Here is a 27,621-nt window from a genome sequence, read left to right as displayed (position 1 = left end):
ATAAAATCAATTCAGAAGCATAAAATCAATTCAGCATTTTCCCCATATGCTCTGGAAGAGTTTAAATAACATAGAAATTCACTGTTCTTCCAGTTTGAAATAACTCATGCTAAAACTCCCTAGGGCTGGTGTCTTTCTTAGAGATGATAATTTTTAAATTTTCTCCTGTGGTAACTGGTCTTTTTGTGCTTTTCACTCAAGTCAATTTTGGCTCGAGTCAATTTTGGCTCAATTTAGAAATACTAGAAAATTATTATTTAATGTTGGGACACTCCAATTTATAAGCGTGCACTAGTTTCTTCAATTTGAAAAATCATCTCCATGGCTGTGTTCTTATCCCTTCTAATCCCGTATTTTTCTATTAATATTTTGTTGACTAGCTGATGGTTTATTTATTTATTTTTGAGACAGAGCTTCACTCTGTTGCCCAGGCTGGAGTATGGCAGCACAATCTCAACTCCTGCAACCTGCAACCTCCACCTCCTGAGCTCAAGCAATCCTCCCACCTCAGCCTCCCGGATAGCTGAGACTATAGGCGTGCACCACCACGCCCCGCTAATTTTTGTATATTTTGTAGAGACAGGGTTTCACCATGTTTCCCAGGCTGATCTCATGGGCTCAAATGATCCACCCACCTCAGGCTCCCAAAGTGCTGAGATTACAGGTATGAGCCACTGCACCCAGCCAGTTTATCTATTGTAATTTGCCCTCTCTCTCACCCATAAAGAACAATCTAAGTCTGAATTACACTACCACACTACTTCTAGGAGGAATTAGGCTTCTCACCAATCCTTTTTAAGCTCGGTTTCCAGGAGTCACGCATGATTCTAGAGGGCTCGTCGAGGAAGGAGATGACGGGATGGTTTGAACAGTGCTCTGGCCATGTTTCAGAGCACAGACCTATGGCTTCTTTGCTGGTCCCAGATGGCTTTGAGGATCTGGAGGAACCCATGCCCTGTTTCCAGAAATGTGCCTGTGTTGGAATTCTGCCTCTCCCGTTCACTAGCTGATGGAACTGGGGCAAGTCACATGACTTCTCTGTGCCTCAGGTTGTCCATCTGCAAAATGGGAATGACAGTGTCTCCCTCATAGAGTTCTTGTGAGGATTAAATGGTCTTAACCTTTGTAGAGCATTTAGAGCAGGGCCTGGCCCATGGCTAAGTGTTGAAGAAGTTAGTGTCACTAATATTATTGGCATTCCCCTGCTGGGTCTTTTCCTCTTTCTCATTCCTAGGAGGTACTTGTGATTCCTCATCTCAAGGGCCAGAACCCAAAGTTGATTCCGTGAACCAAGGCACATGGCAGGGATGATGGAAGATTGCCCCAGAGAGGAAGAGGAAAAGAGTGAGTAGTCAGGAGGGAGTGAAGACAGGCCGAGGAAGGAGGTTGGGAGAGTTCCCTGGGCTGGGGAGGTGGTGGCTATGGTTGCGGTGGTGGCTCTGGCTCTGCTAGTAGTGAGGACAGTGCCTCCTGGCAGGATCCTGGGGAGGTGGCGAACCTCGAGGGACATGGCTGCCCATGTGCCCAAGCTTTGCAGGAAGTGGAGACACCGCCCCTGGAGGAGAGTGAATCAGCCAGAGAGTGGTGACCGGGAGGACTAAAGACCACAGGACTCCTCTCTGAAGTTCTGAAGTTCAAGGCGTCTGGGGTGGGAGTAAATGATTCAGGACTTTGACTTTCCCACCTGGTAGCCAGGGGGCTCAACGCATATTAAATGTGATTTTGAAAAAGTTTTCTTTTAAAGCTATTTCACATAAAAGGAGACCAGAATCCATACCTGATTCCTCTGCCTTCCATATGTTGAGTTTTGTTGTTAAAGCTTTTCCAGGACTTTGCCATCCTTCTCAGAAAAGCTCAGATGCAACTTTCAGGGTGGTGTGTGTCACAGGCACCCTTTGGTCCCAGTATCTGGCTGCTCTCCTGACCATTATGCATGGGCTTTGGTGAGGTTCCTGGGTGTGGTCAGTGCCTCTCATTCTCTCTGGCCAGCTAGTGCCAACACTGGCCAGACCTGCCCACGGCCACTGCCTGCATGACTCAGTCTGGGGGATGCGAGGGGAAGTTGCGGGGAGGTGTGCAGTTGCTTTCCAACAATACTGTGGTTGTGGTGTGGACCCGGATGCAGCCGTGGCGAGGAGCAGCTTGGGGGGGGGGCCCATCTGTATGAGTAGCCAGCAGGGACTCAGTGCCTGGACATCCAAGGGGGTGTGGTCTCTCTTGCCTTGACCACAAATGGGTGGAGAGGCCTGGCAGGAGCTGGGAAGTGGGCCCCCTAACCAAGGCTTGAGTAAGTAGGGAAAGCGGGAACCTCCCCCCGCCAGCCAGGAGGGGCTGAGGGAGCCCTGGCCAATGCCAGCAGCCTCAGGGGGCATCAGAAGGGAGCCATGGCTTGTGGACCAGCGTGGGGTGTGCGGAGTCAGGCTCAGAGGCCTCCAGTGCAGAGAAGAGGCTCAGGTGAGGTAAGGAGTTGGGGCCCGGGCTTCTGCTCTTTCCAGGGTTAAACATTGGAAGCTCTGTTTTCAAGGATCTGTAAATGTCCTTATGAACCCTCCACCCCTGGCCGAGAAGTCTATTAAAGGGCTCTCTTCCGAGTCATTTTCTTTTGAGGATGAAGAAGCTCTTCATCTAAAAGTGAGACAGGACATGGGACCAGCGCCACCACTCTCACCTTGGTTATCAGGTGCTTCCCTAACACAGGCCCAGCTAACTTCTCAAAACAGGTGGGATTCTAGTGGAAGGAGAGGAAACAGAATGGGTGGGATGTTAGCCTGTGCCCTCCCTGCAGGGGGCTGCTGCTCTGGGTGGGAGGGCACAGCGTAGTGCACAGGGTGTGTGGGCATCTGAGGTGCAGGGGGAGGGAGAAGGTCAAGGCTGTGGCCAGGATGGTAGGCCGCAGAGGGGTCAGGTCTGGGCTGGCTTTCAGAGCCCACCCCACCCTGCCAAGGGCCCAGGGCACCTCTGTCTCTATCAGCAGGTCCTTCCAAGGGTTTCAGGCCAGCCCTGCTTTGAGGTCCAGTACCCCCACTTCAGGCCTCTGTCTGTGGCATCCTCCAAGCCAGATAATGCCCCAGCCCTCACCAGGCTGCAGCCCCAGCAGTGCCTTTGCTGGCTCCCTGCTCCCCTTTTGAGGCAGTCCCCCTGCTGCTTGCCCACCTTCCCCCAGGCTGGATTTTGCCTACCACTCCCTACCCAGCCTCCTTCTACCTCCCGTTTCCTCCCCTCCCTCTCTTCTCTTCCCCTGCCCCCTCTTCTCTGCCAGGTAAGGACTAGCAAGACACTCAGCCCCCTCAGGACAGACAGGGAGACTGAGGCTCACTGAAGGACAGAGTCAGGGCCACAGCTGCGCCCCCTGCCAGGTGTCGCCTCTGCTGTCTCTGTCCTTCCTGTTGTCCAGTCACATCCACCAGAGTCATTTACTTAGCAGAGCCTGAGGACCAGCCCAAGGGAAGGCTGCGGGGCAAGGGGTGGGGGTCTGTTTCACCTCAAGGTGTTTCTAACAGCAAATGTCTCGAGAAGCAGTGAGCTCCCCAGCACTGAGGGTGAGCAAGAAGAGGACAGGGAAGGATGCTGGGCAGGTGACTCGACGCCCTTACAGCCCAGGTGGATTCCTGCACACCAGTGCCCAGTGTACCAGCAGAGACCCTCTTGGTCTGTGCAGCCCAGAAGGAGGTGCTGGGTCAGGAGTGAAGATGGCACCTATGGTTTTTTGTGGGTTTTTTTGCTTTTTTTTTTTTTTTTTTTGAGATAGAGTCTCACTCTATCGCCCAGGCTGGAGTGCCATGGCACAATCTTGGCTCACTGCAATCTTCACCTCCTGGGTTCAAGCGATTCTCCTGCCTCAGCCTCCTGAATAGCTGGGATTACAGGTGTGTGCCACCACGCCCGGCTAATTTTTGTATTTTTAGCAGAGGTGGGGTTTTGCCATGTTGGCCAGCTGGTCTCGAACTCCTGACCCCAAGTGATCTGCTCGCCTCGGCCTCCCACAGTGCTGGAATTACAGGCGTGAGCCACTGCACCTGGCTGAGATGGCACCTATGTAACCTTTGTCCAGCATGCAAGGCCGGGGTGCCTCCTCCCACACCCATGTGTGTCCATGGCAGGGTGGGGGTGGGAGAGTCCTGAGTGAGGCCACATAGTGCACCCCAGTTGAAGGGGAGAGGGGATGGTTAAGAAAGGCTTCGAGAAATCGGGGTTTCAGCTGGCCTTGAAGAGGCAAACGGAAGGGTGAGGGGACCAGTGGGCCTGAGTCCCTGCATCATGTGACCTGGCCTCCTGTGGGCCTCACACCCCCCTCCCTGGGCCTGGCTTGGTGGGGTGAGCCCACCAGGTGAGCTCTGTCTAGGGAGGGGCCCGAGCCAGGTGACAGGAAGAACAAGGAATAAGCAGGCTGTTCCTCCATGTAGTGACAGCCAGACAGACCCGAAGAGGCTGAGGCCGAGCTGGGAGAGCACTCCTCAGCTCAGCGCCTGCCAGGCCCCTGCCGTCTTCACAGTTTTTCTCTCCTCACTCTCAGGGAGACTCTGCCATTCTACATGGAGTCAAAATACCTGAGGAGATCCTGCCCCCTGAGGTGGGAGCAGCTGCATCTCCTTTCCGGAGGGGCCATCACTGCTGGGCAATGCCGTGAAGCTGCACTAATAGGGCCCTGACAGGTCAGCCAGGAAGCAGTGAGGGCTGCCCTGGTCCCTGCGTGTCATGGCTGTCTTCTCTCTTCTCTCTCTGTTCTCCTTTGGGTGAAAGCCTCCTCTGCTTTTCTGGGGGCAAAGGGATATCTGAAGCCCTTCCCCAGAGATCTAATCTCAGAGTCCTCCCAGCATGTGAGGACTGGCCCAGGTGTCCTCACTCTGAGGGCAGGCTTGGGGACATCCACCAGCCCCCCTAGAACCTGAGCTTCAGGCCAAAGGTTCATGTGCACGCAGGAGCACTGTGTCTGGGAGTCTCCTTGTGTGCTCCCCACCTCCCCACACTTTGTGATGTGTGGGTTTTTTGGAAAAGCCACCCTTACTCTCTCCTTCCATCCAATTCTGTGTTCAGGGCCATAGCTCCCCCTTGAACATCTGATGAAGGTACAGATCTCCCCAGAAAACTGCACACACCCGGCATTTGGCCCTGGCCTAGGGCTTAGAGATGTGAACTCCAGTACTGTGTCTGCCTTGAACTTGCCTGTGGTCTCAGGCTTCAGTTTTCTGACCTGAGAAATGGGGGCTTTGATCTCTACCTCACGGGGGCCTCCTGACAGTCTGGAATTGGTTGACCTTGTCTGACCCCCTCCCAAGCTCACTCCTGGGAGTATCTAGGAAGGACAGGGGGTGGGGCTACAATAAGGACGGCATCTTCGGAGGCACACACCGGCAGGGTATGCAGCAGAATGGCGGCCCTGGATGACAGGCGTGTGCCCGTACTCCTCTCAGCCCTCCGGGTCCAGCTCCAGAGGGAGAGTGGCAGAGCTGCGGCACCTACCCTGTCAGCAGAGTTAAATCCCAGCCAGACCTGCAGAGGGAGGGCGAGAGAGGGCTGCAGCCACACCCATTCCACCCTGCTGCCTGGGCTGGTGAGTGGCCCAAGGGCTCCAGGAGACTGGGCCAGGACCCTCCTGGATGCGTAGCATGGCTCCAAGAAGCCCTCCCTCTTTACTGCATCAGAAAACCTCCTTGCTACCAGGGGTCCTGAGGCAAGGATCACATCAGAGCCAAAAGCAGGGGACACCTCCTTGGAGGACCTCTGCAAATGGGCTGGGGCCCACCAAGATCTGGAGGGGTGGGTGCCAACACCCTGTAGCTCCCCCGGTGCCTCCCATGCAGCAGTAGCTCATCAACTCTCCATGTCAGTGTGGGAGCCAGGCAGGAGGGCATTCCCATCTTACTCATGAGGAAACTGAGGCCCAGAGGTGAAGTCTGACTTGCCCACAGTCACACAGCAGTGAGCAGGATTGGCCTTGGAACCCAGAGCCTTGGTACTTGGACAAATTCTCTTTCCCTTTCTCACTGGTGTTGTCCCCACAGAGAAGCAGGTGGGTCTGGAGGCATCCCGAGGGCTCGTTGGTCAGGGGAGGAGGAGAGGCACCACCCTCTTGCTTCTTCCTGGTCCATCCCAGTGTCCAGGACCTCTGGGATGCCACAGCCAGGGCAGGGGACGGGGGCTGAAGGGCTGCGGGTCCTCCCTCCATCTCCCACTCACACCCTGTCGGCCTGCAGCCCCACCTCATGATCTCTGCTCAGGGCTGTCTCTCTGCCAAGAATCCTCTTCTCCCCTCCCTGCCTGGAAGGAGGCCCTCTCCTATGTGAAGGCTCCCTGGTGCCCCTAGGTTCTGCCTCACTGGGCACCGCGTGCTCCCCGTTCCCTGTGGTTATGCGCTGAGGGCAGGAGCTACGATGCTCCTGTGTGTGCCCTAGCACAGCGCCTGGCCTTCAGGAGACTGAGTTCGGGAGCCTGCAATTGTAAGGGAGTGGGTGGCTGGTGGAGAGTGAACGGTGTGAGAGTGAGAGGGCCGGGAGGGGGAGTGGTGGGAGTGTGAGGCTGAAGGCTGAGAAGGGGCAGCAGCAGGCACACAAGCCCAGATAGGAGCAGAGGCTGAGCATGGAGAGCAGGCTGGCGCCGCCCACCCCGCTGCAGGGCCCTCCCCTAGTCGGATGTGGTCCCATTCCCATGGGACAGGCTTGGCCAAGGGCTCAACCCCACAGGCTTCCACAATGGGCTCAGCGCTCTCATGGTCGCTGTGGTCCTGACCGGGTGGTGGCTGCCCTTTCCACATTTGGCGAGGGGTTAGGATGACACCCAAGGACATCCCCCAGGCCGAAACTAGCCGTGGCTGGCCAGCCAGCCAGCAGGCCACATGCAGAGCCACAGAGTAGAAAAACCTTGTTTTATTCAGCCCAGACCTGGGCAATCTAGCTCTGTGGTATGGCCAAAGTATAAAAAATAAAAACCAACAACAAAACAATGCTGTAGAGAAAAGTGAAGTATAAAATGGGGTCTGGCATCCGGAATCCCTGTGGTTTCCATCCACGTTCGCTCCCTGAGGCCGGCAGGGAGGGATGCCCCTGCCTGTGGGTTGCGGGCTGGGCCCCTCGGCGGGAGGCTGCCGGGGGAGCAGGGCCTGCTTTGGAAGGGGAGAGATTGGCCATCTGTCCCTCCCGGAGATCAGGATCTGAGGAAGGAAACACAGTGGGTCAATGAGGGGCTGCAAAGTAGGGCCCCCGTGGCTTCCTCAGCCAGGGCTTCCCTCCCACAGCCCAGATCCCTCACGGCAGGGCAGGCATGGGCCTACATTTCCCTCAAGAGAATGTGCCGACCCCCTCAGCCCAGCTCCAAAAGGAGAGGTTTGATGGACTCCCACCCCCCCAGGGCACAGTCTCAGCACATTCCCCTCCCCATGCCCTAGTCCCAGATTGTTTTCTAGGCCATTAGCAGAGCTGCTACTGTCTGGAAATACTTTCTTGTTTTTTCTAACTCAGTACTGTTTTTTTTTTAAGCCTCCTTTTTCCTCCAGAAACACGATGGAAACCCACAGGCGTCAGTCCCGTGGCCTTTCTGGGAACGCTCTGTCCAGCTTCCTGTGCACACTGGCCCAGCCGCCTGCCTGCGGTCAGGGTCACAGAGACTGAGACACTCTAATAAGACCCGGCCTTTCCAAGCACTTATGTAAAGAGCTGTTGGAAGGAAGGGCTTTGGCTCCCCCTGCTGCCCACAGGCCCCCGGGGAGCTGGGAGGGCCGCGCAGGCTGCTTCTCCATCTGCCCTGCCGAGAGCCCTCCTGGCTGCTCCAGGCGCCTGGGACGTGGGATGCTGTTTCTGTTCCCATCCCCCTTTCCCAGCAGCAGGCGGGACTCCCTGCACCCCCACCCCCGAGCCCCCAGCAGCCTCCTTTGTTTCCTGGATACCTCATTCTTTCTTCCTCCTCCTTCCCTAGAATGGCTTCTACCACTTAGGTGACCCCTAGGTCTTGAATGGCTAAGATGGGCCCTGAGGAGCAGGAATGTGCTGGAAACCCAAGCCTGCTAAAGAGCCAAACTGCCAGTGATGGGACAGGAGTTCGTCCTTTCAAACATGCTGTGTGCCCTGGGGAATTCTGATCTCATTCTACTCATGAGGAACCTAATCTCTGCACTGAACTAGAGGCTGCTGTTCCCATTTTTAATATTCATGATGTGGTGGCAGCATGCTGTGAACAGTTAGGTTGATGGTAGCAATCAGGTGTGAGAGGGCTGTCTCTAAATGAGCCTGGCTCTGGTCACAGACTGAGCCCTGACCCTGGCCACACACTGAGCCCTGATCCTGGTCACACACTGAGCCCTGACCCTGGTCACAGATTGAGCACTGAGCCTGGCTACACACTGGGCCCTGACTCTGGTCACAGACTGAGCCCTGACCCTGGTCACACACTGGGCCCTGACCCTGGGTACACACTGAGCCCTGATCCTGGTCACACACTGAGCCTTGATCCTGGTCACACACTGAGCCTTGATCCTGGTCACACACTGAGTCCTAACCCTTGGCACACACTGAGCCCTAACCCTTGTCACAGACTGAGCCCTGACCCTGGCCATACACCACACCCTGACCATAGTCATAGGCTTAATCTCTCATACCTGCCATCCATTAATAAGTATATACTTATAGAGAAAGATACCTCTCTGGGCCTTGAGATCTCTATCACCTTTCTCCCAGTTGATGAACTAAAGTTGAAAGCACTAGGACTAATTTTTTTGTTGTTGTTAATGGAAAAGGGTTGCTTTGATCTGGAGTGTGGTGGGGTTTCCTTGTGAGCTTGTAAGCAAGAGGTCCCTCTGCAAAGTACTTCACATGGGGAATCAGGAGAAAGACTGAGGACCCTACCCAGCAGCATGTGCCAAAATCCCGAGCCCAGATTTTAGGGACTTCTTCTACAATGGGGGCCTAGGGACTGAAGATGGCTCCTTTTAACCAGAATCACTTCTAATCTGTGACTGTTTAATCCAGTCCACTTGATAAGGACACTAATGATCACAGCTGCTGTTCACTGTGTGCCACTGTGTGTTGGGCTGTTGAACATGCAGACATCAGGCCTGTAGATCCTCATCCCCAGCCTATGTGGAAATACCTATTTTATAGTTGAGGAAAGTAGCTCAGGGAAGTGACCCAATGTCACAGAGAGAGGAAGCTGTGGAACTGGGACTGCAGAGCTCATGGCCTTGCACCAAATGACTCTGCCTTCTGCTGGTTTTCACTTGGGACATCTCAGGGAGCCACAAGATGCAGCCCCAGATCAACACCCTACAGCCTGAGCCCCACCGTAAACACTCAGCTTGGGGTTGGCATGGACCAAGGCTCTTTTTGACAGGCCCCGCTGCAGCTGCGTTCGGCCATCAAGGTGACCTAAAGTGCAGGTGCCTTAGGTATCTCAGGTGGCCTTGCCTGCTCCCCAGGCAGGAAAGGGACGAGGCCAGGAAGGGTGGTGGGCAAACTCTTACTGGACAATTTTGCAGTTTGTTGCAGAAACGTAGCGACCTGTGTAGTGAATGTTGCATCTCACCACGTTGTTGGTGAAGTCAGACTCCAAAACAATATACTTTGGGTTCACGTGCACCTGAGGAAGAAGAGAAACAGGGAGAAAGGAGGTCTAGTTAGGGGGGCTGCACCTCAACTGCTCACCAGAGAAGGTGGTAAAGAGGCAGACAGACGGACAGACAGGTGACAGAGAGAGGGAGAACAGAGACACACTGCTAGAGAGACACAGAGGGGAAAGAAGAGGCAGCTGGTAATCCACGAAAACATCATCTGATCCCCCTTATCAGAAGATTGGATGTTTCCCTAGAGCTAGAGCCTGTGCCAGGTGGGCCCTGCATGAGGCATTTGGGGTCAGAGAGGTTGGATCCTGCCCCAGGGAATGCAGTAATGAGGAGCTAAGCAGGGATTCAACACCTGGTCTCCCCAACTCCAAGGCTCAAAGTCGTTCCCTATGCATCCCTGTCTAGGTGACTGATCGAGGGCCTGTCTGATCCCCTGCTCTGGAGCCCCACGTGCCCAACATTCACTGAGATGATGGCCCGAGTATGATCTGTGCTTTTTGTCTGAAAAGGAGCTGTTGGGATACAACACTTTTAAATGTTGGATTAACTAGGGTAGGGCCAGCTTTATTTGCAGAACATCTACGAACAGATGCAGGGATGCAACTTTCAAATCCTGGTACACTCCCAAAGGGCAGGGACTGTGAACTGTATTGCTTATGTGGTTTGTGTGTCTAGTGCCTAGAACTCAGAGGGGACTTCCTGCATGTTGACTGAGTGGATGAATGAGGAAAAGAAAAAATATACTGGACAACCCCAGGCCCTGGAGGAGCAAGCTTGGAGCCTGCTGAGGGGCACTCAGGAGGGAACTGCAGAGAACTGCTACTGGATGCATCTCTCCACCTGCTGACTTTCTGCAGGGAAGGCCTCCGCCTGAAACCTGGCTTCACTGCTCTGCCTTTACTGAGCTGCTTTTCTGCTTCTGAGTGGGTCCAGATGAACTGGTGGAATGATCCCTACTCATTTTATACCTGTGTGGAGGAGCCTGAGACATAGCTTCCCCAGGTGGGCCCATGACAACCTGGCCTACACGGATGTACCAAGTCTGGATGTGTGTTGTTAATATGCTTTTCTACTTTTCCCTCAACCAAGGGAAGAGGTGATGGAGTGAGTGTCCATTAGAGCAGGAGGGGTTCAGGCTAAAAGGGGCTTAGTCACAGGAGCCCTTGGCTTTGCAGGGTTTCCTATAAAGAGCTGAGGGCCTCTCATCTGTCTCCCAAATGATACAAAGTCTGCCCTGTCCGAAGACAGGAAGATAGACCACATGGCTCTCCAAGTCTTCCTTGCCCTCTCTGGTCCTCTGTCACTTAGGGAGACAGTATCACCACTGCCTCTAGCATTACCACAGCCGGGGCAAAGGTTCCCTGGGTTCTTTATGGAAAGAGAGGCTATGTCAGCCTGAGACCTAAACCTTCGGCTGGGAAGCCTAAACCTCAAGTGATGCCTCAGAGGCTGCCTCTGCTCGGCAGCTGGGGAGAAGGGAACAGGCCCAGAGGCTGAAGCTTCTTTCAGGAACGGGGGGACACTGGACATGAACATCGGGTTGGAGCGAAAGCCCCAGACCCAGAGGCCCACCTTGAGGATGTAGTTCCCAGGCTGCACGTCGGTTATGTCGATCCACTGGCAGTCGATGTCCGCGTTGTAGGTGTCATAGCAGCCTGGGCTCAGGCCCTGGGAAAGGGACAAGAGGAGCAGCTGTGATGCTGCTTGTTTCCCAGAGCCACCCCACGCCCACTTTCAGGAGTTTCGGGCCCACCTTCCCCTCAGTTTCTCCCCTGACCCTGGCCCAGGGCAACTGCTCAGGGTGGGTCCACCCCTTCCTAAAGCCACTGGCTAGATGGACCAGAGCAAAGACAGAGATATCTAATAGCCAGGTGGGAGGGACGAGATGGATGGCAGAATGGATAAAAAGAGACAGGACAGATGGACAGTTTGTGGATATGTAGGTTGGCTGATGGAAAGAGGGATATGGGTGGGTGAACAGGCCAACAGGACGTGTTGCTCTCCAGACTGTTGCAATGTTTCCTTCTCTCCATGAGCAGATCATCCGGAATAACATGGAAAAGGGGCTTGGGCAGGGAGGGAACAGTCCCTGCAGGGCACTGTGGCAGCCTGAGGACTGGTGAGAAGACCTTCACTGTGAGCAGAGCTGAGTGGCCAGAAGCCTTGGTACTAGCCGGGCCACAGCCGGCCTCAGCGGGCCTCGCTCTTTGCCTCCCCAACTCCTCATCCTCCCATGCCCCAAACCCCATCTCTCCAGCCCAACCTGGGTATGAGAGGTGCATGCATAGCGCTTGAGGTTGCCAAAGTCACAGGTGCTGTCCTCCAGGCAGAAACTGGCCTTGTGGCCCTCGGCCACCTTCTTGCCTGTGGCTGCATCCAGTAGGTCGTAGTGGCTGAACTCATCCATGCTGTGGTAATGTCTAGGGGCAGAGGAGAGAAGGAGAAAGAAGAGGGCCTAGTCTTCCCCGGGCCTCTCATACTGTCCCCACCCTGAGATGGGCTCAGGTGACCCTGCTGTGGTGCAGCCTCCTGGCCGGTCTAGGCTCTCCTGTCCCCTGAGTACTGCGGGGTGGCCCTTCTGTGCTCCCCACCTAGCTGGGTCACTCCAGGACAGCACATGCTCTAGACCCCTCACTTCCTTTTTGGGCTCCCACCTGTAATGGCCTCATTGGGCAATGCCCTGTATTCTAGACATTTCCAACCCTTATTGAGACCAATCCTTCTGTATCCATCTTCCAGCCTAGCTTTGGCAGAGGCTTCTCTGAGAAACACTTGCCCCAGTGAAAAGAGTTAGCAGATAACACCTCCCCGGGCCCTCTAATCCAGTATCTGTGTCTCCCAGAGTGCTCATGGCGGGAGGGGAGCTCAGGCACCAAGGTCCCTGGCCCAGAGGAGAAGTGGAAGAGGACGGGCCCAGCCCCTCCCCACTCACTGGTGGCAGCTGTGCCACTCCCAGGTGTGCCGTGGCCGGTTGGGGAGGAAGTCCGCTGTGCCCTGGTTCTTCACGCGCTGGGGGAAGCGCAGCAGCACCCGCATGTCGTAGTCAGTGGCCTCAGGGGCGTAGGCTGTGCTGCAGGGACGGCGGGGGGGGGAGATGAGGGGGGGCTGGGGCACAGTGACACCAGAACCCAGCATGGGCCCCCTCAGCTCCACCCCCAGCCCTTGGCCACTGGTTCTGCAGCCCCAGTCCTTGTCCCTGAAAATCTTCTCCTCTGTCTCCTCGAACTGTGGTGGAGGCTCAGGCCTCTTCCTCTGTCTTCTGACCCCGTGAAATCCTGGCTGTCCCCTCCTTTCTGGCCTCCACCATGTGGCCGCCAGCTGCCAACAGCATCTTTCTAAAGCGGTACCAGGCATGGCAGTGTCCCTGATACCTGCAGGTGACTCAGCTGGGGTTAGCCCCTGGGTGCAGGAGCACATAGCAATCTTTGAAGGGCCATTGAAAAACAGCCCTACTGGGGGGGCCAGGCACTCTGGCTCATGCCTGTAACTACAGAGCTTTGGGAGTTCGAGGCAGGAGGATCACTTGAGGCCGATAGTTTGAGACCAGCCTGGGCAACATAGTGAGAAATTAAAATTTAAAAAATTAATTTAATTAAAGAAATTTTTTAAAAATAAAAAAATTAGCCAGGTAAGGTGGCTTATGCTTGTAGTCCCAGCTACTTGGAGACTGATCCCTTGAGTCCAGGAGTTTGAGGCTGCAATGAGCTGTAACTGTGCTGCTGCATGCCAGTCTGGGCAACAGAGTGAGACCCCTTTTCTAAAAAAAAGAAAAAAAAAGTCCTATCCAGGAGATTCTGATAAGTCTTCCCTCCTCCAGACAGAGCCCTAATTGTTGACCAAAGTATGCCATGTCTTGGGTGTGGGCCTGAAAAACAGACTTGAAGTCCTCTGGTCAAAGCCTCTTCACTTTTCTAGTCCCATCTGCCCTTCCACTCCCCCACACACCCTGGGTTCCTGCTTCAGAGCCTATTTTCCAAACAGGCTGAACTTTTTCCCTGACCCATACTTTTGCCCATGCTGTTTGCTTGACTCAGAATTCCAAAACTCACCCAGTCTCCTAGGGTCAACTCAAAAGTCCCCTCCTCCAGGAAGTCTGCCCTGATTGCTCTACATAGAGGATCTGGATTGCCTGTGAGCTCTAACAGCACTGACTGCGGCACAGCCCGATACCACCTACATCTTGCACTGGGTCCAGACCACCTCTCCCTGATTGCATGGCTTCAGGCTGGCAACCTGCCCTTTTCCATTCAGGGAACGTGGGTCTGGTATGAATTGCCTGCTCGCAATTCACCTGCTGACTCCAGATTTCCAACTGAGACAGGCCTTGTGACAAAAGGAAAAGGGTGGAAAGAGGAACGAGGGGCTGCAGTGAGGGGAGACACACACACATGCACACATACACACACATGCACACACATCTGTGGTAGGAACAGGAAGGGGTGGCTGAAGGCCCCTCCCCTCTTTAGCTGACGGCTGACAGCTAACTGTTGGCCTCAGGGGCTCTTCCCTGGCACTCATTAAGGTCCGGTCCTAAGTCCAGAGGGGAGCGGTGGCCAGTCGTAGGGATTAGCGCTCTCTTTGAGAGAATGTCTGGACAACAGGCGGCTCAGACTGTCTGCCAGGATGAAAGGCCCTCAGCCTTGTCTGGGGGAGGCTTGGAATCTGTCTGTGTCTGGGTTGGAACAAAACATCCTCCTTCCCTCTGTTCAATTAAATCCTGCCCTTCTGTTCGGCTCAGCACACCGTGGGAAACCATAAGGGTCTAGGTTCTAGGCCCAGCTTGGCCACAAACTGGCGGTGAGACTTGGAACGGGTCCCTTTCCTTCTCTGGGTTCTGCCTGCAGCATGTGAACTGGCACCAGCCCACGGCCCATACTTGAAATGATCTCAGAGGGCCCTTCTGCCCCAGGGCTCCAGTTTTGCAGGGTTCTCCAGGTCTGAACTCCCATGCCCACCTCCTCTGAGGCCTCAGCCCTTGCTGACCCCTCCCTCCTCTGACCTCCAGCAGCCCTGGCCTGTGAACCAGTCCTTCTGGCTCTTGTCCCACTCGTGTCTTGGTTCTGTCACTGGGGTACAGGTGAGGGCTGTTCTCTCCAGCTGTACCAGGAGACCCTCCAGGACAGAGGACAGGCTGCCTCCTCTCCCCACCTGGGAGCGCAGGTCCGGGCACTCAGGATCCTTCATGAAGAGGCAGTGATATTAATAGTTTGACTTTGACTAATTCTCTTAAGACTGGAAGGGCTGTCATGGAGGCTGTAAGTTCCTCATCGCTGGAGGAATTCCAGCAGGACCATTATGCTCTCTTCCCCAGGACAACTGAAACAAGACAAGAACTGCCCAGACAGGCTGGCTGAGTGGTACTCAGCCTGAGGTCCCTGGACCAAGGGCAGTTCCCACACTGATGCCAGACTGGGATGGGATCGGGAACTTGCACCAGAATGTACATCGACAACATTACCAATCACTCTGCTTAGTTCAGTGGACACTTTTTTTTTTTAAGCAAGACTTTCTCAATGAAGGAGTGAGTTGAGTTACATTCTGGTTCAAGTTCTTTATCTTGTTACAGACAGATAAGGGTTTATGATCAGCTACTTATAGTGGCAGTGAACTAGAAGTTCTAGAAATGAGAAAATGTTGAGATTCTGAAGAGTTTCCTAGATAGTAAAAAGTCAAACTAAACAGAGAGTTCAAATGTCCAAAAAGCAGGTAATTAAGAAAAATAGGTGCTTTCAACATAGAGGGATATTAACAAAAGAAGCAGATAACATAATCTTAACTAATTATTTTAGCCCAGGGAGGTATCCCCAAAGCACCTATGTTCCAGCAGAGTATGAACTGCTTATAAATTAGAAGCAAACACTGCGAGAGGCAGGATCACCCATGAATAATGGCAAGCCAGCTGTGCTCACCTTCTGGGTTCATGGAAACTGGTCTCCTTCCTCTCTTTCCAGTGCAACATATAACTGAAGCTTCTTTGTCCCCCAGGCTCACTGCCCCTGCTGTGACTAGGCAGAGGCAGCCTGGGCCAGCCAAAGCCACAGCTGTCCTCTGTGGACATGGCTCCATAGTCCTGGGCTCTATCCTGCAGGTACATCCACCCAGTAGGACTTCCCTGGGTCCCTGTATGACCACTGGAAGCCTGGGCTCCCAAGAGGAACCTTCTCATTAAACAGCTCAGATCCAAAAGGTTTGAGTTCCTTTCATTGCTCCTCAGTTTCCTGAGGGGGCAACCCATGCCTTCAGGGCTCATATAAAGATGAAGCGCCACAGTAAAGGTGAAGTTCCTTGTATAGTGAGGTATAGTATACAGAAATGCTGGGCCCCCGCTTGCTCCCCTCCCCTCCTGACTCCCTTGGGGCAGGCAAGGCTCACTGATGAAAAGGTCAGGGTCCTGGGAGGCTGGGGCACTTGGCCAGGGTCATCAGCTTGTAGACAGCCTAGCTGGCAGCCACAGCTAGGCTGGGTTCTGGGTGACTCCCCGGGACTATCCCAACACTCTACACTTCTGCCTCAGCTCCTTACCTGGCCAGACACTTCTCCTCCGCAGCACAGCGCAGGGAGTACAGGTGGGCTCTCTGCACATAAGTGGATGCTTGCACATAGTTGGGGTCTGGGACCAAGTCAGGGAGACCTGGAGTGGGCAGTGGGAGAGAGGGGGAGGGAGGAAGAGCATGACATTGAGAGCGTCAGGTTGGCTACTGCTAATGCCCAGGGACCTCCTCACACCCCAAACATCCTCTCATACCCCAAAACCCTTTGCCATTCTCCTTGGGCATTGGGTCCTGGGTTCAGGTGTGGGGTCAGGGAAGTCAGGCAGCAAGAGCTTACATCTCGAGCTCTGTGGTGTGGGAACTGCTAAGACTTCCTGGAAAAGCTTGAACATGAAAAAGATCTGGGAGATGGGGCAGGATTTAGAGAACTAGAGAGCAGGAAAGGGTGTCCTCGGCAGGGGGAGCAGCATGAACAAAGGCCTGGAGGCAGGAATGAGTGAACCACATAATTTCCTGACAGAAGCACTCCCTCAAGTCCTTACTCCCCAGGCCTCTGGACAGCAGCTCCCAGACACCCTCTGTTCCTCTCATCCCTGCAGTCAGCATTCTTTGTGAACCACCAAGAGAGCCCTGGGCTTCTGGCCTGGAGTGTGTCCCTAAAGGTTCATGGGCAGAGCCAGGTGGATGCAGGCTGGCAGGAGTCAGGGTGGGCAGGAAGGGATGGGCTAGAAGGAAAATACTTCCCCAGAGCAGGCTGCTGACAGGGCAGGATTCTCAGCCTGGGCACCCAGCCCGACCTTCTCAGGATTCCTTTCGGCCTGGCGCAGCCACTCCTCCCTGTACCCCCGCCCCCCATCACCTGCCACCACTTCCTGCCATCAGCCCCCTAGACCTGACCACACCCTCCTCTGTCTGCAACCTCTGGCCACCAACCTGAGGGAGGCCCTGGCTCCCTCCCCTGCAAGGCCTGGGGTCAAGCGCCCAGGGGAAGTCTGGAGGCTGCCCCCGTCCTTGTGGTCCCTTGTTCCCCAGGATGTGCCAGAGCCCGGGGACTGTCCATCCTGTTCCTGCCCCTCCATGTTCCTCCCTGGGCATGCATTAGTCTGAGCAGGAGTTACTAGGAATAAGCAGAAACCAAACTTAGGTGTCCAGACTCCATCCTGCATTGGAATGAAGAAGGAATATCTTAATGTTGGAGTGATGGGGTGTGGGCTGGGGTGGGTGCGGGCAGGGGTAGGTGTGGGCAGGGGGGACTCCAGGGCCCTGGGCTCTATCCCAGCCCAACCACTGATTTAAAGGGGAGTGGTCCTGGGGCCTCTAATTCCCTCTCCTCTCTGGCCTCAGGGATTCTGTCAGGTAAGTGATAAGATGAGGCTGTAAGTTCCTCTTAGTTTCTTTGAAGTGCTCTGCTCTTGAGGGATTCAGGAAGGGTGAGAGCAGGCAAGGTGGGAGGACTTGAGTCCCATGGAGGGATTTCCCACCCCTTTCCTGCTGCCAAGACCCTCTCATCAGCTTTTAGGTCTGGAAGATGAGGCCAAGGAAGGGAAGGCTGGCTTTTAAGCCATCGGCAGAAGTGTCTGCCTGCATGTCCCCCACCCCACACCACCCTGAGTTCCCAGACCCTAGCTTTGCTCTCCCTGGGGCCTGGGCCTCATGGGGGAGCCTGGTCCAGGCTGCCAGGGTGATCTCACCTACTTGGAATGATGAGGAAGCTTGGAGTGCAAGGGTGGGTGAGGATGAGGTGGCTCCTGGCTGGTGGGGGACTTCTTGGCCAGCCTAGGCCGTGTTACTTGAGCCCCTAGGAATGTTTGCAGTCATTTCCCAAGGGACCCATAGGCCCTCAAGCCAGCTGGGAGCTGGTTCTCACTCTCTGGACCCTGGAAGCCTCTGGGGGAGGGGTGAGGATGAGAGGGATGGGCCCCTTCCCCATCACCCAGTGCCTTTCCTTCAGCAGCTTATAGGGTGGGGTAGCTGGGCCTTAAGACTCAGGAGACCCAGCATTTGACATCAGACAGCTTGCTGCCCCCACCCCAGGCCCAGTTTCAAGAAATACTGCACAGATGGCTCCACAAAGCTTTTCTGGCCTGACCCTTCCTATCTAGGCTATTTCATGAGCTGGCTATGCAACCCAGGGAAGTTGGAGGAGCGGGGAGGAAGAGGCCAGGTGGGGCCAGTGAGGGCCAGTGCTGTTCCTGGCCTCTCCCAGCCTTGACTATGTACACACGCTGAGCCCTGTGCCTGATCACAGTCTGCACCCTGACCTTGGTCACAGACTGACCTCTGACCCTCGTCACATTAAGCGCTGACCTTGGTCACACACTGAACCCTGGCCCTGGGCACACCCTGAGGCTTGACCCTGATCACACACCAAGCCCTGTTCCTGATCTCAGTCTGAGTCCTGACACTGGTCACATACCGAGCCCTGATCCTGGTCACAGACCGAGGTCTGATGCCTATCAGCAATTCTGAATCTCAGTCTCATTTCTGTTTGTCCCCTGATGATGGACTAAAGCTCTTCAGCTAAAGAAAAAAAAGGAATTGCTGTGATATCATCAAGCCTTTCTGATTAAAACTGAGTGGGGTAGGGTTATAAGTGCCAGAGTTATGGAGGAGGGGCGTCTGTAGAGTACTGCATGTGGAGAATTGGAAGAGAGGCTAAGGACAAACAGCTTGGGGCTGCTGGTCACAATCTGAGCCTTGACCCTTGCCACAGATGATCATCTTCTTCCTCTTATTGTTGAGGAATCTCAGGCTCAGGCAGGGGCCTCTTGTTGCGGGAAGTCTCCCCTAATTGCAATGATATCTCAGACTGCACACAATTCTCCTCTCTCACTACCCCATCTGTATTAGATCTACACTTAGATTTCATCATACTAACCTGTGTGTGTCTCCTCCGCTCCAGACGACATTCTATGGGCAGGGCCTGAGTCCTACTTGCCCTCAGTGGAGCAACTTTTGTTTTGGGAGTGACTAACTGGTCCAAAGCCCCTCAGGCTCTGTCAGGAGAGCCTCTTTAATGACTGTTCTAGGCAACCCAAAGTGTTTTCCATGTCCTGCCCCCAAGACACCAAGGCACATAATGTCTTTGGAAGCACCAGAGGAAACTGAGGCTTAGGCCCATAAATCTGCGCAGGGTCACACAGGGAGCTGGGGTACCCCAGGAGGAGATCCTAGGTCTCCTTGCCCTCCCAGGACTCCTCCTGTCACTCTTTTTATAAAAATAAACTTTTTGAGCCATAATCTATACACAGTGAAAAGCACAGATTTTAGGTGTACAGTTTGATAAGTTCTAACAAATGTATAAAGCCATGTGGCTTCCACCACAATCAAGCTGTGGATTGTTTCCATCACCCTCTGGCCCCTTCCCTGTAAGTCCTCTCCCCACCTCCGCCACCCCAGGCAGCCACTGCTCTGCTTCTAATCACTGTAGATTAGTTATGCCTTTTCTAGAACTTAAATGGAATCACTCTTACCATTATTTTGTAATTTTCTTTGTTCTACATCTCTAACCATCATCAGGGCCTCCTGTGACTCCCCCAACGGCCCCCTCTCTGTGCTCCACCTCTGTCACACCCTCATGGCCGTGGGAGTGACACAAGAGGCAGCAGCTCGGGGAAGCTGATGGAAAGGAGCAGCCTCAGGAGTTCAGGCTGGGCCCTCCCGCCTCACCCTCAGGATCCTTGCCAAAGTCCCAGGGAATAGCAGACCCCCTCCCACAGCTGGTATGTTTTTCCAGGAAGGAACAATGCCTCCTTCTCTGGGCAGCTCTCTCAGGGGACATTTCGTCAGCAGCCAGGCCTGCAGGCTTGGGCTCTTGGCCCCTCTGCAGGGCTTGGGGCTGGGGGATTACGTGATGTTGGAAGGGGATAAAGAAGGGTTGATTGAGTTGGGGGCTGGTGGACACGATCAGTGTAGAAGTAGGGAGGCTGGTCTGCAATTTTTGGCTTGTAGGGTACCACAGGCCCTCCAAGCAGAGTGGCCAATGTTGGGTGAAGTCCAGTTACTATCAGACTGTGTGATCAGCCCTCACCTCAAAAAGTATGCATTTTAAAGGAAGATCCTGGACCTGGTGAAGGTACATATCCAGCTCCCCATGCCACCTCCATCTTTTCTTTTTTCTTTGAGACAGGGTCTTGCTCTGTTGTCCAGGCTGGAATGCAGTGGCGTGAACATGGCTAACTGCAGCCTTGATCTCCTGGGCTCAAGTGATCCTCCTGCCTCAGCCTCCCAAAGTCCTGGGATTGCAGGTGTGAACCACCGCACCCAGCCAAATGAGGTCTTTTTGCTTACTCCAAATACAGGCGAAACCATCAGCCCAGGCTGGAGGGCAGTGGTGTGATATCGGCTCACTGCAACATCCGCTTCCTGGGTTCAAGCGATCCTTCCATCTCAGCTTCCCAAGTAGCTAGGACCACAGGTGCATGCCACCATGCCTGGCTAATTTTTGTATTTTCAGTAGAGACAGGGTTTCACCATGTTGGCCAGGCTGGTCTCGAACTCCTGACCTCAGGTGATCTGCCCACCTCAGCCTCCCAAAGTGCTGAGGTTATGGCGTGAGCCACCGCGCCCAGTCCATGTAAACTTTTAAGGTCTATCTAGTTCACTGCCTGTCACTGCTACATAGGATTCCACGACGTGCATCGTCTATGTCCCTTCTAGCCAGCCTCCTGTTCTATCTATCTAACTAGATAGATAGATAGATAGATAGATAGATAGATAGATAGATAGATAGATATGGAGTCTAGCTCTGTTGCCCAGGCTGGAGTGCAATGGTGCCATCTTAGCTCACTGCAAACTCCATTTCCCGGGTTCAAGCAATTCTCCTGCCTCAGCCTCCCAAGTAGCTGGGATTACAGGTGTGTGCCGCCTGGCTAAATTTTGTATTTTTAGTAGAGATGGGGTTTCACCATGTTGGCCAGGCTGGTCTGGAACTCCTGACCTCAAGTGTTCCACCCACCTTGGCCTCCCAAAGTGCTGGGATTACAGGTGTGAGTGACCGCGCCTGGCCAGCCTCCTGTTTTAGACCTTCAGGTCGCCTCTAACTCCCTGCTCCACAAACACGCTACAGTGAACAGCTGTACATGCTCCTCCTGGGCCTGGTGAAGATACACAGCCAGCTCCCTGGGTCACCTACAGCCCCGCTCAGTCTTCTCCCAAGCCCCCAGCACCACTGGTGGGGGGTAGGCTGGGGCGGGTCTCACCACCCAAAGACTGGGTGGGTGGGCTTGCTCAGACTACCCAGGGAAACCCTGGCCACCATCAATTTCTTGCTCCCAGGAGGGAGACAGGAGCCTGGGATCTTGCCCTACTGTGTCACAGGCCTTCTGTGTGGCCTTGGGTTGACCCAGCCCCACTTCAGGCTTCATGGCCTCCATTCTTCCACTTCTAATTGTCCTCCACCTGACTCGGGGCCTGAGGCCCTGTGCTGGCCTCTGTGGGCATTCTTCCTCAGATGCAGGCTGCACAGAGCCTGGGCCAGGATGGCAGGGATGCTGAGTCACGAGGCGGCGAAGACCCTTGAGATGGCCAAAGCCAGGATGCTTGGCTGGGGAGGAGCTGGGTGCGAGGGAATAGGGTCCCAGGGCCATTCATTCCACAGGGAGATAGCCAGCCACTGGTGTGGGGTAAGCCTTTTAGCGATAGCAGCCCCTTCAAACCTCCAGGACAGTGAAGACACGGAGCCGAGAAGACAGAACCAATGTTCTATATCCTGGCTCCGCCCCGGAGCTTTCTCTGTGGGAGTGTGCAGGGGCACAGTAGGAGGAACCTGTCACACTGACTCTTGGGGCCCGTGTGCTCGGGACAAGCCCACCCTGTCCTCCTGCTCAACGCTGGGTCTGGAGCTGCTGATGGCTCCCGTGCCAGCCCTCAGGAACTGGAGGACAAAGACCATCTGCCCCTTCCCTGGTGGGATGCAGCTGGGGCCTTCTCAGAGGGGAGGCTCCAGAGGCGAGTTCACTGTCTTGTCCAGTCTCCCCAGTCCCCTTTCTGAGGCTCACTTTCCCCATATGGATGATGAGGGAGACTGAACTAGCTGGCCCTTGAACACAGGTTGGATAGATCGATAAACACTTGGAGATTAAAATACTTTTTAGGAGCTGTTCAGTTCATTCCCCAGCTTTGGGCAAGAGCCCAAGCCCTCTCACAACCCCTACAGACGATACTTTAGCAGTCAGGAAATTCTCCTACCGTCTGACCTAAATCCTTCCTGCTTCATTAGAAATCTGTTCCCTCCTGCCCAGTGGTTCCTGGAGGCTGCCTGGCACCGAGGGCCCTGTGGATGCCTTCCCATTGCTCGTCCACACCTCACCTGTTTCCCTCTTGGCTTCCTCTTTTTTGTGGGTTCAGTAAACCTTGTCTCTGAAATCTTTCCTCTCCAAGCCTCCTCCTCATGAGGGGCAAATGATGGAAAGTGGAATGCAAAAGAGCCCTAATCTCTTGAGCCCAGGGCTGGAGGATAAACAAAGTCCAGCAGGAACTGGTCAGTTGCTTGTGAAATATGTGCTGAGCGGGATGTTTTGGCTAGCGCAGCCAGACTCCAGAGGAGCCCCTAGGTGGTGGAGAAGCAGAAAGCTCTGCAGAGCAGGGCCTTGAATAAAGATGAGCCAGAGAGGCCTCCAGGGCGGGAGCTGGCTGCCTGATTCCCTAGGAAATGATTATCTCATAATCAGGAAATTAACTTGTCAGCATTGGCCTGGCTGTGCCACACCTGCTTGGTGAGCAGGCAGGCAAGGTGGCTGCAGATTCCACTTTGCCCCATAATGAAGTTGTAATCCAGCTCAAACCTTAGAGCTAGGACAGCCATCAAGCCAGGCCCAGAGTCTTCAATGGCTCCCCATTGCCCACAGAATCAAGCCCAGAAGTCTCAGAGTGGCAGCTAAAGCCGTCTGTGGTTTGACCTTACCTAGCCTTCCAGAACTCTTTTTTTTTTTTTTTTTTGAGATGGAGTCTCGCTCTGTCACCCAGGCTGGAGTGCAGTGGCGCGATCTCGGCTCACTGCAAACTCCGCCTCCCCGGTTCACGCCATTCCCCTGCCTCAGCCTCTCCAAGTACCTGGGACTACAGGCGCCTGCCACCACGCCTGGCTAATTTTTTGTATTTTTAGTAGAGACGGGGTTTCACCGTGGTCTCCTAAGGATCAGTAGGCAGGTCTCTAGCAGCATACCCCAACCTTTTCTACCCCCTGACCCCATGGTGCCCTTGTCCTGGAATTCCCAGCTATGCATGTGCACGCGCACACAGGCGCGCGCACACACACACCAGCTCTACCTATGCAGGGGCACACAGTCTTTAGCTCCAAAGCCCACCCTGTCAGTCCTGACCACCCCTCTACCACCACCCTGCACTCTTTTACAGCACTCGCCTGTCCACCCCACCAATGGGGAGAGACAGTTAGCAGCAGAAGGGCTTGACTCACAGAAGGGATTTGTAAGTGTGTGCTTGATTGCACCAGCTGCCCAGGAGGCAGGTTGGGCTGAGGGGGAGGCAGACGACGCTAACCAATGGGGAGGTCAGCTCCCTGCTCAGAGGCCAAGCCTCTGCTGCCTCTCTGCACACCTAATGCACATTTCTTCTCAGCGTGAACCCAACCCCTGCCCCTGAGCCCTCTCTGCCCTTGCAGGCCCTGCCTGGTGCCCCCTACCCCACCTCTAGAAGCTTCCCCTGATGCTTCAGTCACTCCAGGGGTTCCCTCCTTGCCCTCTCAGGCCCTGCACAGTGACCTGAAATTTTCATATTTCTTACAAAACTTACTCTGCCCACAGCCTTCCCATCTCAGCTCAAGGCAATTGCATCCTTCCAGCCACACCAGCCATAAACTACTGTGTGATCCCTGACACCTCTCTTTCTTTCATACCCCATATCCAACCCAGCAGGAAATCCCCTCAGCCCTATCTCGAGAACATACCCTAAAGCTGGCTTCCTCCATTGCTACCACTCTTCCTAGTCTCTGGAACAGCCTCCTCTCGGGTTTCCCTGGCTGACTCTCCACTGTCCACTCCTAGCACAGCAATCAGGGGCCCTGTTTAGCAGTCAGGGACCCATGTTTCTGCTCAGCTCAAACTCTGAGTAAAAGGGATGCACAGAAAATAAAAGGCAAACCCCTCACAATGGCCGACAAGCTCCCCATGGCCTGGACCCCATTACCTCTCTGACCTGTCCCCTGTTATACGTCCATTTCCACTCCACTCTGTTCTAACCACACTGGAGCACACCTGAAAACCCCAGGGAACTCCTGCCTCAGGGCCTTGCACTGGCTGTCTTCCTATCTGGAATGCTCTTCCTGCAGACAGCTGCACGGCTCACTCATATGCCTCAAGTCTTTGCTCAAATGTCACCTTCATGAGGCCTGACCACCTTTGCAACCTGCCCCTCTCCTACACTCCCGATCTTCCTTACCTATCTCTATTTTTCCACAGCACTTAGTACCTTCTATTTTTTTACGTATTTATTATGTTTATACATGAAAACAGAAGATCCACAAGGGCAAGAATTTTGTCTCTTTCTTTTCACGAATGAATACCCAGCTCTAGAACAGTGCCCAGCATACAGTAAGTTGCTCAATAAATATTTGTTAAATGACTATTTCCTCACAAGATGATATCTGCCTTCCGTAGCCAGGCAACAGCCCTTGAGGGCAGGGGTGAGTGCTATTGTCTTTTGCCTGTACTCAGCTTCTGGCGCACATCTCCCAGGTGCACAGCAGGTGCTGGGAGCTGGCAAAGACAGACGTGGACTTGGGCCACTCTGCACCCCAGATGTCTGTTTTCTCACTGCCAGTCTGAGACATCAGTGAGGCCAGGGAGGGGTCTGGGATGCCCCTGAAATTCGCCATGCCCAGCTCAGGGCCTAGTACCTGTATGCCCTTGGCAAGTGCGTGAGCCAACGCCCACACTCCATAAAAGGTCTGGTGGCACTGCCTGTGTGAGCACAGACTTCATTGTCAAGCAGGGTCTGGAATTGATTCCCAAAGTCCTTTCTTTTGCAAAAGGATTTGCTTTGGGTTTGGAAAACCTGTGGTTCCAGCTGGCCCACAAGCAGGGGGAAGGATGGGTTGTCTCCTGAGGTTTGGATGGCAAAAGGCCTCTGGGGCCTCGCTTTCCCATCCTGTATCTCTTCCTGCTTTGGCATTCTGACACCCCTCTTCCCATTTCCAAGTGGTACTGCAATGCCCGGTTTCTGGGTGCCCATCAGCAAGAGGGAGAGGGACCCAGACCCAACCCTCACCCTGTGATCATGAGTTCTGACAAAAAGAAGGCCCTTGGTCCAGCTGCCTGTGGAAATGAGGCGGCTAGGTCAGGGCCAGGGGAGGGGCAAGTCCAAACCTCTCTTTCCAGCATCCCAACCCTGACTGCCCTTCTGCAGGAATGCTGGGCACAGCAATTGGAAGCAGGTGTGGGCCGCCTGGGCGGACCCCAGCTCCCTCCCTGCCCCTTTCTTATCCTGCCCATGTCAGCCACTGTCCTGGGAAGTCTTCTGTGTGTTCCCAGCTTAGAAAGGAGGTAGAATGGACTCAGGAGCTACTAGGGAGCTACTGGAGAGGGGTACCCCTTCTGAGACCAGAGGACGCTGCAGTGGGGACCCCAAGGGTTAGGAGGAAGGAGAGAGGACAAAAAGCCAGAGCTCCCAGGCCAAGTCTAGCAGTAACCTGGTGCCCATAAAGGCACTAATGGCTCCCAACCCTGCCCTGCCACCATCCCCAGCAACTCTGTGGGGCCTGCAGACTTGAGGCAAAAACCTAAATTTTGTTTTTTTCAGGTGTTTACACCTCAGGGGAACAGTGAACACAGAGACAGGTGACACAGAATATAAAACACCCTTCCTTAAGAGACAGAACAGAGTGAGGCCGGGGCCCACTGGATTGGACAGTCAGCCTAGGTCTAAGCTTGGCCACTCATTAACCCTGAGACCTTAAGTGAGTTATTTAATTTCTCCGAGCCTCAGTTTCCTCATCTATAAAACAGAGATGATAATACTATTTATCTCACAAGGCTGTTGTGGGAATTAAATGAGAAAAATAAAATGCTTAGCATAGTGTCTGTTCAATACAGATATTCTTATTCTTATTATTGAAAACAGGAGCTGTCTCTTCTTGCAGGGATGGTCCAGTTTGAGACCAGGGGAGAGAGCAGGTGCCTTGCAAGTGGCTGATAAGAGAGGAGACAGGAAGTCTGCCTGGAATGAGGCTGCTTAGGACTCCACTTGTTTGTTCAGACACTGATGACTCTCAAAGGAGAAACAGGGAGGCAGGAGGAGGGCCCAGAACCCTGTTTCCACAGCTTGTCTGATCCGACACAGCTTTCTAAGCCTGAAGACTCTTTGTTTCTGAAGGAACAATCTGAGACAACTTCAGGGAAGGAAGGAGGGATGCTGATCTGTGATTCTGCCTCCAGGGCAAGTCGCTTAACCTCTCAGGGCCTCAGTTTCCTCATCTGCAAAATGGGGATAACAATCCCAGGGTTGTTACAAGGATTAAGTGATTCTAACTACAAAGCTGCAAGAACAGGGTCCGGCACTTAGTATGCACCATATGAGTGTTTGTTACACAAACCTTCTGGAATCTGCAATGACCATGACCAGGCTACACCCTAACCCTGCACTGGGGAGAGACTCTGCTTCCAAAGTCTTTCACACTCACTGTCCCATCTCACCCTGTCACAACCAGTGCCCAGAATCTAGCAGTCAAACATCTGTTGAATGAATGAATGACCAAATGAATGAGTGAATAAATGAGGTGTACAAGATAAGCAATAATATACAAAAAATTTTTTTAAATGCATGGTTGTTAAGAACTCAGGATAGAGAGTCACACAGACTCAAATCCTGGTTCCACTACTAAAAGTCAGCAAGTGAGCTTGTCGCCTTATCTGTAACATGGGACAAATAACAGTACCTGGCTAGGACCTGGGAATTAAAGGAGATGATGTATAATGCACTCAGCAAATGCAAGCATAATTCTTCCTCTGGATGCAGATGGGAGAGGTGAGGACCACAGAGGCAAAGCTGGCAGAGGAGTCCATGCTCACGTCCTGCCCTGCCCCGCCCACAGACTGAACATGGCATCCTCCTGGGTCATCTCACTGTGATGCAGAGAGCATAGGTTCAGTTTGAATTCAAGCTCGGCTGTACCCTTCTGTGCCACCTCCCTAGGCTTCAGTTTTCTCACCTACACTAGGAGGACCATAGTCTGCACCTCATTAGGAGGTTGTGAGGATGAATGAAACTGCGCATTGAAGTCACTAAGCCCAGAAGTGGTCTTCAGCAAATGGCCAAGTTGGTATTATTATCCCTGCCTCTGGGCTCTAACTCTGGAAGCTTGTTGGGTGAAGCCTGCTTTGGTCCTTCCCTGCATCTCCTCCAAACTCTGCGGGGGAAGGTGAGTGACCTGGAGGGCACAGGTGGATAGGCAGCCTGTGGAAGTGGCCCAGGTGAGCTAGGGGTTCAGGCAGGAGAGGTGGTAGCAGGCAGCCAGGTCTGCTCTCAGGGACTGAGGGTCCAGACAGGTCTGGCCTCTTGGGTGCAGAAGGCTGGACAGAGAAGGGGGTACCCTAGAAACACCCTTGCATGTGTCTAGGGAGGTGTAAC

General features: G+C 54.0%; 1 protein-coding gene across 1 annotated transcript in view; it reads right to left on the bottom strand.

Annotated features, from left to right (window-relative positions):
* Positions 1-6,847: 6,847 nt before the first annotated feature.
* LOXL1 (lysyl oxidase like 1) overlaps positions 6,848-27,621 on the bottom strand; it is a 25,881-nt gene continuing 5,107 nt past the window's right edge. Inside the window, exons 2-7 of the mRNA XM_030814727.1 lie at positions 16,070-16,178; positions 12,480-12,617; positions 11,811-11,967; positions 11,120-11,215; positions 9,449-9,564; positions 6,848-7,147 (exon numbers count right to left, since the gene is read on the bottom strand). Coding sequence (XP_030670587.1) covers positions 7,141-7,147; positions 9,449-9,564; positions 11,120-11,215; positions 11,811-11,967; positions 12,480-12,617; positions 16,070-16,178 — 623 coding nt within the window. The 3' untranslated portion in view covers positions 6,848-7,140. The remainder of the gene's footprint in view (positions 7,148-9,448; positions 9,565-11,119; positions 11,216-11,810; positions 11,968-12,479; positions 12,618-16,069; positions 16,179-27,621) is intronic.

Source organism: Nomascus leucogenys, chromosome 6, assembly GCF_006542625.1.
Source record: "Nomascus leucogenys isolate Asia chromosome 6, Asia_NLE_v1, whole genome shotgun sequence".
Lineage (NCBI taxonomy): Eukaryota > Metazoa > Chordata > Mammalia > Primates > Hylobatidae > Nomascus > Nomascus leucogenys.
The sequence above is the reverse complement of the archived record's forward strand: the minus strand, read 5'-3'. Positions and strand labels throughout refer to the sequence as shown.